This window comes from Talpa occidentalis, unplaced genomic scaffold (genome assembly GCF_014898055.3).
Source record: "Talpa occidentalis isolate TD23 unplaced genomic scaffold, MPIMG_talOcc4v2.1 talOcc4.12, whole genome shotgun sequence".
NCBI lineage: Eukaryota > Metazoa > Chordata > Mammalia > Eulipotyphla > Talpidae > Talpa > Talpa occidentalis.
The window spans coordinates 96,034,592-96,048,125 of record NW_023601212.1 but is presented as its reverse complement, the minus strand read 5'-3'; the positions used below and the strand labels follow the sequence as shown (position 1 = coordinate 96,048,125).

Below are 13,534 nucleotides of genomic sequence, written 5' to 3'. Positions count from 1 at the left end.
ACACCTTCACCGCGGAGCTTTGAGAGACAGTCTTGATTTTCTCACGAGTCTCCAGCCACGTTCACTTCTCTTCCTTCCACATATAGTCACGTTGACCCAGGAGGCTGAGGCCCTGTGGTCTTGTTAGCTGAAGATGGCAGCCCCACGGCCAGGCCCTCAGTGGCCCAGCCCAGAAACCCGACTGCAGAGCGCCGGTTCCCCTGACACAGTGGACCTACTTTTCACCCCAGCGCACGGTTCCTCGTGACGGGCAGTGGGTTTCCTTATGACCGGTTGTCCGAGTTGTGCGTCGTTCCTTGCAGGACAAAACGGCAACTTGCTACCTGCGGGCAAGAGCAAGACTTTGAGTCAGACAGCCCTGGGTTGGACTGTCAGCTCTGCTGCCTCGCGGCCCTGTGACCTTGGCCTCGGTTCTGTAAAACAGAACTAGTAGCGCAGACTCACAGGCTTGTGCACCACGTTCAAGGAGGCGGCACCGCTTAAGCGCGCCAGAGGGAGCTGTCTCGGCGGCCCTCACCTGCCCTTCCTCCTCGTTCAGAATCTCACCTCTGTCTCGATGCCCAAGGAGTACGGTTGCCTGCCCTACTTCTGCCTTTTATTTGTAAACATTGGCGCCTTTGAAGTTTCAGTTGAGAGCAAAGGGAAGCAGATTAGATTATTTTTAGCGTGATAACCCCCAATTTGGGGCTAGCAAAATAATCCGAACGCCAGCTCTCTAACGCCAGGAGGGGAGCCTGCAAGGCGTGGGATTGACGGCTCTTCCAGACAGAACCCCCTTATCCCAGCGGAGCACCCTCCGCGCGGGTGAAAGCTCTCTCCTCAGTAGGCCATGCGCTCCGCAACTTTCTGCCCCCCCAACCCCCACGCCCCGTACTTTTTAAGTGATGTCTGAGGGTGATAACTAAGAATGATCACTGTCCTGGGCTATGCGTCGCTTACCTGCTCCCGTCAGTGCTATGACAGCAACGACACAGTCCCTTGGCGGGAGACAGTGATCCTGTGTTGCTCACCGTTGGGTGACGACCCGGCTGATGTTGGCTGCTGGTCCAGGAGGGCCTTGACAGGGAGTCACGAGCGAGGCAGCTGGACCAGCGGGCCCGCCCTGGTGTGTCTGGGGGAGAGCAGCAGCAGGGAGAGGCCTGGTCACCACGGCATTTGGTGTGGAGAGTCTTATCGTGTGCCCGTGTTTCCTCTTTAGGGAGTTCGCATGCTGTTTGTTTTCTTTTGTTACAAGTCTAACAGGACTGATCACCAGTTAGCTCAAATCTTCGCTATTTTCTCCTTCCAGACTGATCCCTAAGTCAAGCCACCATTACAGATTCAGCCCTGTCACCTGCCCCTGTAGGTGTTCACACACCCTCTGCGTCAGCAGCTGTGAGGGAATGGGGCCTCCTGTTGTTTCCACTTTATAATTGAGGAAGCCGAGGCTTTGGGTGATGGAGGGACGCACCCAAGCTCACACAGGTGGGAAGCTGTGGTGCTGGCATTTGAACTTGGGTCTAGCTCCTAAACCTGTACTGTTTGAAGGCTGTTGGGGGCCCGGCCTTTGGGCCCAGGTAGGTCTTGATCCAGGTCTGGCTGGAAAGTCCGCGTGTCGGCACAGCACCGGCGCCGCGTGTTGGAGGACAGCAGCTAAATAGCAAAGTGTGAGGGAGGCAGCTCGTGGCGTCCAGACCCGTGGTAGGTGCTCAGAACCCGCCGTGCCTGAGTCTCTCGGGGTCCAGCACCTGGTCTGTGTCGTGAGGGACTCTGGCTTACACAATTATAGACACCCATTTCATATTAGCTTGCGCTGGAAAGAAGTGCTTCCGGGCTGGCTTAGCTGTGAAACTCAGAGATGGTGCAAGCTTCGGGAATGGCTTGATTCAGAGAGCCAAGTACCGTTGGCAGGGCTCCGGGCTGCCTTCATTCTCCAGCATGTTCTCTCTCTGTGGGAAGAGGACCTATAGCAGCGACGGGCCCACAGGTCTACAGCTGCGCGGCCTGAAGAACGCGCATCCTTCTCACGGACTCCAGTTAAAGGCTGAGAGTCTTACCACGTCTTGCCCAGTAGCTCCAGCAGAAACTCTCGGGAAGATGCTGACTGAGCTTTGGGTCGCTGTCTCACCTCTGAGACTGTGACCGTGGCCAGGGGGGGGGATTAACCAGATCTGGGGGGAAGGAAGAGACATCCCGCCCCCTCAGGCCAGACCTGAACATGCCTGCGATGGAAGGAGGAGGTTCCCCGAGCGAAGAGCAGGTGGGTGGGCACGCATATGTCCATTCTGCGGGCACAGCCACGGCCTACGGCTGAGGCAGGCTTTTTTTTTTTAAGATTTTTATTTATTTATACATACATACATACATACATACATACAAGCACTGGGTACAGTCAGAAGCGCAGGAGGGTGAGAGAATTCACCAGAGCGGGGAGCAGAGCAGGCAGAAGGACCGAAGTACACTGCTGAGGGGAGCAGCGGGCGGCAGGAGAGGTCTGCGCGCCATGTGGGACCCTCCTCCGGCGGCCGGGGAGCAGCCGGGGATCGAACCGGCGCTGCAGAGGCTGTGGGCAGCTTCGCAACCCAGCGCTCAACCGCTGCGCCACCGGGGAGGCCCAGGCACAGCCACAGCCTACGGCTGAGGCAGGCTTTTGTGTGAGAAGCTTGTGACGCCTGTAGCCCAGCCTTCCACACCCATTGAGCCACGAGATCGCACTTCCTTGGGGAATCTTCCACGCTGCCCAGGTCCTCGCTCCTAATGGAGTGGGACGTGTGCCTCGCGCCCGAGCGGGCGTCCCCTCTCTCTAGATGCGCCGCGGCCCGTGTGGGCCGGGCTGTCTCCCTGTACTGCGTGAGCCAGGATGAAGTCATGAGCTCGGAGCCCGCGCTGGGTCTGCTTGGGTTTCTAGAGTAGCTTTCTCGTGCCGTGGAATCTCCTCCCAGCCCGTGGGGCGGAGACTTGGGCCTGTATCTGTGCAGAGAGAAGCCTGGGACGAGAGGTCTGCTCCCTGCTCTGGGGAGCGCTCCGGTCCCTTGGTCCCGGGTGCCAGGATCCTGCGCCCTCTTGCTGGGAGAGGAGCAGAGCCCGTGAGAAGGGTGGGGCTTAGCCAAGGTCGCACCCTGCACTCTGGCAGTCACCTTTGCTCTGGCAGCAGTCAGCGGAGGGCAAAGGTCTTTCAGCAGGTGTGGCGCCTGAAGGCTGTTAGGAACATCAGCCCACAGTTAGATTTTACAATAAGGTGGTGTCGTTTCTAAGAATACACGGTGGAGGGAGAGGAGGAGCCATGACACCCTGACCGGGTTGCAGGATCCGCCCCTCCCCCCACAGGGACACAGCCTGAGAGGGTCCCTGAGCCCAGGGCCTGGGAAGCGCCCCCCACCCTCCCCTCTGCAGGCAGCAAACGTCACAAGGCTCCTGGGAAGAAGGGCGAGGACAGGGAGCCATCCCTTGCTAAGCACCCCCATGCGGCGCTGTTGGGGACGGCTCCCGCTTGCCACAGGGGCCACTTTGAGCGCGGAGGACCTGCACCCCCAGGAGGGGTGACATGGGGGCCCAGGGCACACAGGGCAACACCCCTCTGGCCACCCCAGGCTCACGACCACCTGTCCGGCCTCGGGGACTGATGGACAAAGGATGCGATGTGACCTTGTGCTCTCGGAGGCCCTGTGCCCCCAGCTGGTGTCTGGTGAGGGAGCCTTTTCCAGTGAGGCGGGAGGGGATTGAAGAAAGTGGAAACACACGCTGAACTCGTGCGTACGGAAGGCCGGGGCCGGCTGTTTCCCCGCTCCCGGGGCCCAGGCTGTGGCGCTCACCCAGCGGGCGCCCAGCAGAGCAGCCCTGAAAAGGGCTGTTCACAACCAGCCCCGCTGTCGCCTAAGCCAGGACGGCAGCCTGGGAGCAGAGCTGCGCGCTGTTTGTTCTTAGAAGTCTCGGTGGACCCCAGCCCTTGGCCTCCGTCCCCCCGTGGCCACTCTGCTGTGGGGCTGGGCTGGGCAGCCCTGGCCATGGTGGGACCCCAGGCCTGGCCCTGACACGTCCAGCCACGGCCTGTGTGCTCAGTGCAGGGAAGACGACGTCGTCACACTCGATGTTCACGAGGGAGGTTGTGGTCAGGCCCGCGGCAGCCTCTGAAAGCAGCTGCTCCTCACGGGCACGTGGGGGCTCTTTGGTTGGTTTCCTCACCAGCTGCCAGACACCTGCCCGAGGGGGCTGAGCCAGCCCAGTGGACACCAGGCCGCTGCCTCGTCCGTCTTCCAGCCCGGGCAGGACATGCGTCCCCAGTGTGGTGCCTGGCAGGACCTCGGATCTGGCTCTCCTGTGGGCAAGGCGGGGGAACCAGCGCAAACAGCAGCAGGGAAGTCTCTCGGGGCAGCCCGGGTCTGGGTGTTTGCTTGGCCTCTGCTTGGGTGGAGACTTGCAGTTCAGCGACTGTCTGCAAACACTCCTCAGCGCGCATAGCTGGGGAGTGGCCGTCCACCCCCCTCCGTCACCTGCTGAGTGGCCTGGGCCTCACACTTCCTCGTTAACAAAACAGAGCTGAGGGCCCAGCCATGGCGGCAGCACCGGCGCCACGACTGTGTAGCCAGGCACGTAGTAGGTCAGGCACGTAGTAGGTGCTCAGTGCTACAGCGGAAAATCAATTTCCCTTGCCATCCTTTGTTCAGCCCCAGAAGATAACAGAAGTAGAATATAGCTACTAGACTGATCGACTGATAATTATAAACAATTACAAAGAACAAAGGGAGGAAAATCTTTACTCCGTAATCCATATAGACCCGCTGCGATTAAAGCTGCTGTTTTGACTGGAAAACTAAGAAAACATGATGAGAAAATTGCAGAGACATTTGAGCAGCTACCTTCTATGCATGTACATTCATTAAAGGAATTTTAAAATATAAAATATTAGGGCTGCTTTCAAAATACATAAAAGTAAGGAGATTAAAATGAGTCTAAACACTGCAAGGCTCGATCTGGCGGGGCTGGGCCGCCCGGAACCCGTGGGCGTGGCAGGCACCAGCCAGGCCGGGCCCCGAGCGCAGACTGAAGTCAGAGGAGCTGGGCTGGATGATGGGGCGGGGGCCAAGTTGGCAGGACCGCGCAGCCACAGTTTGTTCAGCGCAGTTGGGTCTGAGGGCGAAGCTGAGTCTCGGGCCTGAGAAAGTATTAGCAAAAGTGATCGCAGTTGCCTCTCGGAGGCTCTGCTTCTGGAACGAGGGGGACACCTTCCATGCCTTTTCTCCCCTCCTCCTCGGCCCAGCAATGTGGACACTCTGTGTTGAGGCTGCAGAGGTGGCGGGACTTGCCTGAGAGCACAACTAATTCCTGCCTGCCGGGCCGCCTGCACCTGCCGCGCCTCTCAACAGGGGCGCCTGGAGGGTCTGCAGGGCTGTCGTGTCGCGTGGGGCCTCACCGTGGCCGTGACTACAGCCTGGCACGGGCCGGTTCTGCTGCTAGAAGAGGGTGCAGGGTCCCAGCAGAGAGAATCTGCGCCTGCTCGGTGCGGCTCACGCGTGTGCTCCTGCACACCTGTGCGTGCATGCACGGGCCGGGCGGGCGGCTCACTCTCCGGCGCTCACCTCTGCGCGCTCGATTTTGCACCACTTTGTTACCTAGTCAAAAAAAAAGGATGAACTGAAATCTAAAGAGTGGAGATAAGGAGATGGAGGAGGAAATAGCTTTTGCTTCCTTTTCCTTAACTTTCAGGAAAACGGAGCTGCCTTTTTTAAAAAACATGGACCTTTTTTCTTTGGTGTTTTCATAACTGACTCTTTCCAGGAGGAAACCTGTCAGGGAAGCTCAGAATTACCCGTTAAATTTAAGTGGAAATGCGTTTCCAGTGGTGCCATAAAGGCGGGAAAGTGGCCTGCGGCGTGTGCCCTCTTGGCGCCGTCCTGCCTGGAGCCCGAGGCTGGGGCAGCCAGAGCTGCTGGAAGCCCCAGGCCCTAACAGCCTGGGCTCCTGCGTCCTCCTCCCAGGACGGCTGAAAATCCTTTCTCCAGAAAGTTCTGACAGTGCCCGATTGCCAACCTGCCCAGAAAACCACCGGTGACTTCAGAGAGGAGGGGGGCGGATCCTTTAAGGCCGGGCGCTGAACTTGCACGCTCCCCCCCGACGGGCCCCTCACTTCACAGCCCTGCTGCCCGGTGGGCCCTGCCTCGACCCTGGCTGGCCTGACATACTTCCAAGGAGAGCCCCCCGGGACGCCCGCACCCACACCAGCGTCCCAAGGTGAATGGCTGCCCACACCTGTCGATCAGCCACCTCGTCCCCTCCCCTCACCGCCTCCAGAGACCACCGTTCCGGACTTTGATTCTGAGGGTGACGAGTTTAGACTCCTTGTAAAGTGGAAACATAAACCACTGCCCCTTCTGCCTCGCTTTTTTCACTGAGCAGCCATCTGTGTTCACTTATGTCAGAATGTCCTTTTTTAAATTTATTTTACACAAGAACCGGGGTACATGCCCGATGCGCAGGAGGGTGAGAGGACTCACCAGAGACAGAGCGGGGAACAGAACAGGCAGACTGACTGAAATACGCTGCTGAGGGGAGCAGCGGATGAGACAGGAGAGGTCTGCGGTGCCATGTGGGACCCTCGCTGGCTGGCTGGGATCGAACTGGCGCTGCAGAGGCTGCGGACAGCTTCACAGCGCGGCGCTCACCTGCCTGCGCCACCAGGGAGGCCCAGAATTTCCTTCTTTAAGGCTGAGTAGTGCTCCCCTGTGTGGCTACACCAGATCTTTATCCAACCAACGCGGGCATGGAGGCTTTCCCCATGTCTCGGCTGCTGGGGTCAGCGCTGTAGTGGACGTGGGGCGCAGAGGCCTCGTCCACCTGGTTCCGGTTCTTGGAGAAATACCCTGAAGTGGGATTGCCGGGCCGGATGGTCACTCTGTTTTCAATTCGAGGCGCTCCCATTCTGCTCTTCATAGCAGCTGCACCCTCTGCACCCCAGCCGCCAGGGTTCCAGTTCTCCATCCTCGCCAACATCCCCGGGTGGGGAACCTGGCATTTTTGGCTCTGAACTGCATTTCCTGGGCTGAAAATGGACGCAGGGCGGCAATAGACATTTCTCCAAAGAAAACATGCAAGTGGCCAACTGCTACATAAAAACGTTAAGACACAGTCACCTGCAAACCCAGCACTTTCGCGGGCCCGGGACTCCCCACTCTGGGCGCCTCCAGCTGCACCCCGGCCCGCGGTCCAGCCGCCTTTCGCCCAGTCACGCGGCCAGACGGGGCTGAAGCCTCCGCATCAAGCTGGGTCGTCTTCAGCTGTCCCCAGCTCAGCCTCCGCTGCTGCTGGCGCTGCTCCCCCACGCCGTGGCCACGCCTGGCCCGCCCCGTGCCCGGCCGGCAGGACACCACCTCAGCTTTCCTCTGTGTTGTATCAGAGACGCGTTGTGTGCCAGTGGGATGTGCATGGCCGGCGCCGTTCCTTATTTACCTTTCCACCGGCTTCATCTCACCGTTGAGAGACCGTGGCTGTTTCACTCCCACGTCTTGTCGCGCTGCTTCCCGTGCACACTCGGCGTGGGGAGGACACAGGACACTCCGACCCCGGGGACCCGTGAACGTGTCCCCGTCTGTGGAAAAGGGGACTCGGCAGGGGTGACAGAGGCATCTTGAGCGGGGAGGGTATTCAGGGGACCTGTGTCATCCCAAGGGGCCAGGTCAGAGGCGTGGGAGACGGACCCGCAGCCCAGGGGTGGAGGTGGCCAGGAAGGGGAGGGGGGTGCCTCCCTTCTAGCCTTCCGGGGAACCCTTCCTGCCAGCCGGGGGCCGTGCCATCCGTCCACACGGGACGCTGTCCTGTCACCCCCCGAGGCTGCGGTCACCAGCCTGCGCTCCACAGGGGTCATTAGAGTGAACCTGACCGTGGACTCCCTGCGGAGAGCCCTCGGGCGGGCACCACCCACGGGCCTGCCCCGGCCTCCAGACCTGCCCTCGGCCCCTGCCCCCGCTTCCTTTAGGCGGTCCCTGCCCTCCTTGCCGCCCAGCCCGTGTGGGTGCTCGAGGAGAAGTTCCCTTGGCAAGTGCGCACGACCCTCGGGGCTCCCGGCAGTGCCTGGCGCTCACCCCTGGTCACACGTCCAGTCAGGAGACGTTTTACAGTCACGTCAGGAAAGCCCTGGGCCGGGCCTGACGCGGTTTCCGTTTCTGGCCCCTTCACGGGGCTGGGTGCGCGTCCCGAGTATGGGACATGGTGTCCATCCGAGTTACTCTCTTGGCCAAGCCCCACAAGAGAGGCCTGTCCTGACACGTCTTTTAGGACCCAAAAGCACGCTCTTTGGCCTTGAAACATGCCTGTCCTGGAAGAGCAATGAGAATGGGGGGAATAAAGCCCCGGCTCGTGCGCTCAGTCCTCACTTAGCAGGTTCTGGAAACTAACATTAAGCAAAACGACGCACAAGCAAAGTGGGCCCTTGAATGCAGCTGGTCAAGGTCGGCCGGGGTCGTTGCTGCGCATCGATGTGACACCAGAGGCCTTGGCCAGGAGCTGCCCTGGCGCCTCCAGAACGGGCGCCCACAAACTAGCTGGGAAGCGCAGCTGTGTGGGTGCTTCTGAGAGAAAACTGACCTGGCAAGAGGGGCTTCTTCACGTGACCGGGGACAGCAGTGCCCACGGCTGCCGGTCCCCTGGCTGCCCAGCGGAGGCACCCCCACTGAGAGCCCCACACTAACCAGAATCCCCCCCCGCTCTGTCTTTCAGCGACGTCACCCCCCCTGGAGACTCGGTGAACAAGAACAGCCGGCCCAAAGCGGCGTCGCGCTTCCCCAAGCTGTCCCGAGGTCACCCCAGGGAGACGCGCAACGTGGAGCCCCAGAGCGGCGACCTCTGACCTCGACGGACCCCAGACTCAGGCCTTACGTGCTGCGCCGGCCCTGCACCCCAGCCGCTCTGCGTCCGACCTGGCCATGGCCGCGGTCCTTCACCATTGGAGGGACCACCCCGTCCACCCGGGGCGCCCCAGAGACACCCTGATTAAACTGGTCAGTCTAGAGCAGGCGGCTGGCGCAGGACGAACGGGGACGCGCCTCTCCGGGGCTGCCCACCCCCTCCTCCCGCCCCGGGGCCAGCGGGGGGCGCGGGCCGAGATGCAGGACGCTGCTCCTTCACGCGCCAGAGGGCTCGCTCAGAAACCACCTCTTGACTCTCCCAGGGGGAATTAGCAAGGGAGACCCTCTTTCCCTGTTTGTAATATAATTGCCTGCTACACCTGGACACGTGGGGCTCGGAGGACTTGTTCCTTTCCACTTACTCTCCCGCGGGGGTCCCTAGACACCCCAGCTGCAGCCACCGTGGCCGGCGGTAGCTCCTGGACGTCACTGCCCAGGGCAACATTCCAGGGCGACACTGAGCTGTGGTTTTGGAGACGCGCCCCGGCTTCCTGGCCTGGCTCCCGGAGGACTCGGCCCCGCCTGAGGTCACCTAGGCCACCGGGCACCTGGTCAGGCCTGGTGGGCCCCCGCTGTGAACAGCGGCCCCATGCTGGGAGCCCCGGGCTGCTCAGAGTCGGTGGCCTGGGACTCCCAAGCCAAGAGGCCGCAAGGCCGAGAGACAGACAGTGGGCGCCACTTTGGAAGTCCCCACAGGGGCGCTCTGTGAACATGGGCACACGGTCCACTGCACAGATCAAGCTCACCCCTAAGGACAGGTTCGGGGTGCAGCCTCCGCCTGCCCACAGGCGCTCATCGGGAGCAGGCCGTGTGCCCTGTCCCAGCAGAGTCCTCTGCGCCTGCCTCTCCGAGCAGCCCTGGGTGGGCCGGACAGGCGAGGACGCGCGCCCAACCCCCCGGCACTGGCAGTTCGCCTCCGGGGTGGAGCCCTCAGCCAGCCTCACCCTCTGGAATCATGGAGTGACCCCAGCCGGGTCAGGAGCATCTGCAGCTGCGAGGACAGCTACGAGTTTGCATTTTCTGGGGCCACACTGAGAAACTAGGAGGTCGTGAAATAGATGACGAAGAATAAGCAGCCCCGAGGGAGGCAGATGTGGGGTGTCTGAGGTGAACGCGGGTGAGCGGTGCCGGCGCAAGGCCGCTGGGTCGCCTGGGAAGCAGCTGAGCACGGCCTGGCAGGGGGTGGCTGCTGTCCACAGGAGTCAGAGATGTTCTAGAAAGGGTGTGGGGTCTCCTCCTAGTTGGCCCCGGTGTCTGTTACAACCCACCCCGCTTGGATCCCAGCCCTGGGCGGCGGCTGTGGCTCTCTACTCCGAACACAGCCCCGCTGGCCTCGCTGGGTCTCCGCCCATCAGGCGTGGAGTTGGTCTCCCAGGCCGCCGCCCCCAGAGGAAGAAGAGAACGCCCAGGCCAGCGAGCTGGAGGGGGGGACAGTGCACCCCGAGGACAGGCCGGGCCTGCCTTCGAGGCCACGTGTCCACAGTGGGGACCACGGAGCCTGCTGTGGCTCCAGACTGTGCCACAGGTGGCCTAGGTGACCTCAGGCTCCAGACTGTGCCTCGAAAGGACGCGTCCCCTCTGAGCAGTGCCCAGGGCCTGAGGAACACTCCTGGGAGGGAGCCAGCCCCTCTGCGGCCCTGTCTGGCGGGGGCTGCTGGAGCAAGAGCAGCAGAGAGGGCAGCGTCCCTGCTTCCCCCACCGCCCCCCAGAGGAAGCCAAACTCAGGAAAAACGGAACTGGGCATAGCTGTCTCGCTTTAAAAGAGAAAACCAAAGGGGGCCCCGAGGATGGTGGGCACTGGCCGGGAAGCTGCTCCCGACCCAGGACTGAGCTCCTCAGGCAGCTGGCGTCCCACCTGGCACAGCACCTGCAGCACCCAGGGCTCCCGGGACCAGGCACGTTCCTCCATCCGGGCCCGGGGCAGCGGCTTTCAGGGAAGAAGCAAGTCTGTCCCAGGCTGCTGCCGGTACCACCCGCTGGCGGGCACTCCAGGGGCATCCTGCTTCCGAAGGGATGGCCTGACTGGGCTGTGAAGACTCTTGCAAGACTTGGCAAGAGGAGGGTGCAGGCAGGTGATGGGTGCGGCTGGGGGCTCCGAGCTCATTCTTGTGGGCTCTGTGGCCACCGCTGAAATGTCACCACGGTGCTTGGTCGCTTGTGGTGCCCTTAACATAGAGGCCACAAGGCTGGCTACAGCCGGGCTCTGACAACGCAGCGGGCACCGATGGCGCTGCCCCTGGCCCCAGCGGCGCTGCTTCCGCGGAAATTCATCTCCCACCCCAGAGCCAGGGCTCAGTCGTGGCTCCCCTTCTCGGGCCTGCAGGGCACAGTCCGCCCGCCCGAGCACCAGGGCACGGGTCTCAGGCCCTGCCCTCTCCCCGTCACGCTGGTCTTTGAGCAGCCGGAAGATCTGCCAAGGACGCCCCAACGCCCCCTAGTAACAGACCCGGCCAGGCGGCGGCCCGGGAGGGCACCAAAGCCAGTCAGGACGTCCCGGTGTTTGGCTAATGCAGGGGCCCCGCTAGGCCTCCCCACCCGGCCTGCAGGCTGTGGCTCGGCCGTCGGGGGGCGCCGTGGGCCGGGGGGCCTGCTTCCCAGCAAGGTCTTCAGCAAAGGATCATTTTTCAAAATATTGTGCATTGTTTCATTAAAGCTCACGTTAAATATTTGGCTTCTGTGCTCGCGCCGCACAGTTGTCGCGCTGTATATTTTATCTCCCGGGTCTGTGCCAAAACCTTCCTTTTCATGTTTCTGTAACACGCAGTCGTGATTCCGTTTCTAAAATAAACCTTCAGCTACTGGATCGAGAGGAGGGGTGCGCTGGGCTCCCCGCTCCCAGGGGACCCGTCTGTGCGGCCCCCCGTCGGGCTCGCGCCCCGCCCCGCGCCTGCCGCTGGCCTCGCAGCCCGCCCGTGGGCCCCGCCCGCCCGAGCCGAAACCCCGTTTCCCTAGAAAGCGGCCGGCCGCGCAGACATTCCACTGGGGCGCTGCAGCGGCCCCGAGGCCCAGGGCGCGGGCGCGAGTGGTTCCCGCCACGGAGCCGCGGCTGCCCGCAGGTGCCGCCCGCCAGGCCCACCAGGCCCACCAGGCCCGCCCGCGCCAGCCGCCCGCGGGGCCGGGCGTGCAGGGGGACGGGGCAGGCGGACAGCACGTCCCCACCCGAGCTGCTCCCTCTGCCCTGCAGGGAGCCCCCAAAGCAGACATCTCCGGGGGGCGCGCGGGCTTCTTCCTCGCCAGGGCTCGTCCTCAAATGTCTTTACCTCCGCGGCAGCCTTCGTGCCGCCCGCCCGGCACAGCCTCCGCCGAGCGCCCGGGCCTGCCTGGCAGGAGCCGTGGGGCCTCGGCTGGGGAGGGGTCCGGGGCCTGCCCAGGCCCGCGCCCACCCGGGGTCCCGTCCACTCCGTTCGTCAGGGAGGCCCGAGCCCGCGGCTCCCCGCGCACACGGTCTCCTCTCGGCGGCCTCTTCCTGCTGCGGGTTTACACGACAGACTCTTTGAACAAATGGGTTTAATTTTCTAAGCTCTTGTATTGAAATTTTCTTTTGGAATAAACTGTGGTCATTTTGTTACGGTTTGGTGGCCCGACACCTCTTTACGCTGACAATAAAGGGGTGACGTTTTGTAAAGCCGAGGCTCGTGCTGTTTGTCCCAGGGGCTCCTCGGGTGGGACCCCGGGAGGTGCGACCGGGCGCCTCCCAGAGACGCTCCCCGGGCCCGTCAGCCCCCGCTCCGCAGGCCGCCCGCGCGGGGGCCTTTCATCAGACCTGCGTTTTATTTGAATCAAAGTAGAACAAAACCCCACTTGGCGTGAACCATGAGTTGGACGAGAGCCAGATTCTCCCGGGGGGTCAGGACCCCCCCGGGTGCCCCGTCGCTCCTCCCTGTAAGAAACGCGCGGTGGCCCCGACTCGCCGGCCGGGCGCGCGGGGGGCAGGAGAGCCTGGCCATCTTGCTGATGGGCGCAGTGGGATTTTTATAAAAGTTCCCCACCCGGAGGGGCGCAGGCCGCGGTCAGAGCCGCGAGGGGCGAGCGGGACGCCAGGGGAGGGGCAGAGGCACCGGGATCTTCCTCGCGGTCTCCGCCAGGGCGCCCCGGCCCTGCTGACATTTGGGGCCGGGACATTGGGTGTTGAGGGGTCTCCAGCGCCCTGGACTGTACCCCCTGGATGGGGGCCACCCTTTCATTTGTGACCAGCAGAAACGTCTGCAGACACGGCAGGAGGCCCTCGGGCGGGTGGTCCTCAGCGGAGAACCCGGGCCGCGCCGAGGGGCTGCTGGGCGGAAGGGACCTTTCGGCCGAGACCCGAGAGGGGGAAAGCGAGGCTGTCTCCCCCTTACACGGCCCCCACTGATGCACGTTGGCTGGAAGAGACTCACTGCTCAGCCAGACGTTTGCTATTTCAGGCCTAATCACGGTGACTGCGGAGGAGAGAGGGCCTCGAAGGCCAGCCCAGGCATGCGGGCCGTCGCCAGGCCCCCAAACTACGCCCAAGGCCGCGCGGTGCGGTGTCCTTGCTGGGCCGATCAGACCAGAGGGCCGAGGCTGGGTTTTGAGGGTACCGCACCCTGCTCAGCTGCGTGGACGCCCCCAGGCCTCCCCGGTGCTGTGCCCTCTTCTGTGTCTGAACAGATCAAAACCCGAGCGCAGACAGACAGCTG

The 13,534-nt window shown here is 62.6% G+C and overlaps 1 protein-coding gene across 2 annotated transcripts in view; it reads left to right on the top strand.

The window, feature by feature from the left end:
* SNX29 (sorting nexin 29) overlaps nucleotides 1-11,752 on the top strand; it is a 296,663-nt gene extending 284,911 nt beyond the window's left edge. Inside the window, exon 20 of one of the 2 annotated variants that reach the window (XM_054693831.1) lies at nucleotides 8,689-11,752. In XM_054693831.1, coding sequence (XP_054549806.1) covers nucleotides 8,689-8,961 — 273 coding nt within the window. In that variant the 3' untranslated portion in view covers nucleotides 8,962-11,752. The remainder of the gene's footprint in view (nucleotides 1-8,688) is intronic. The other variant, XM_037507581.2, reaches the window with a different exon arrangement.
* The last annotated feature ends 1,782 nt before the right edge of the window (nucleotides 11,753-13,534 follow it).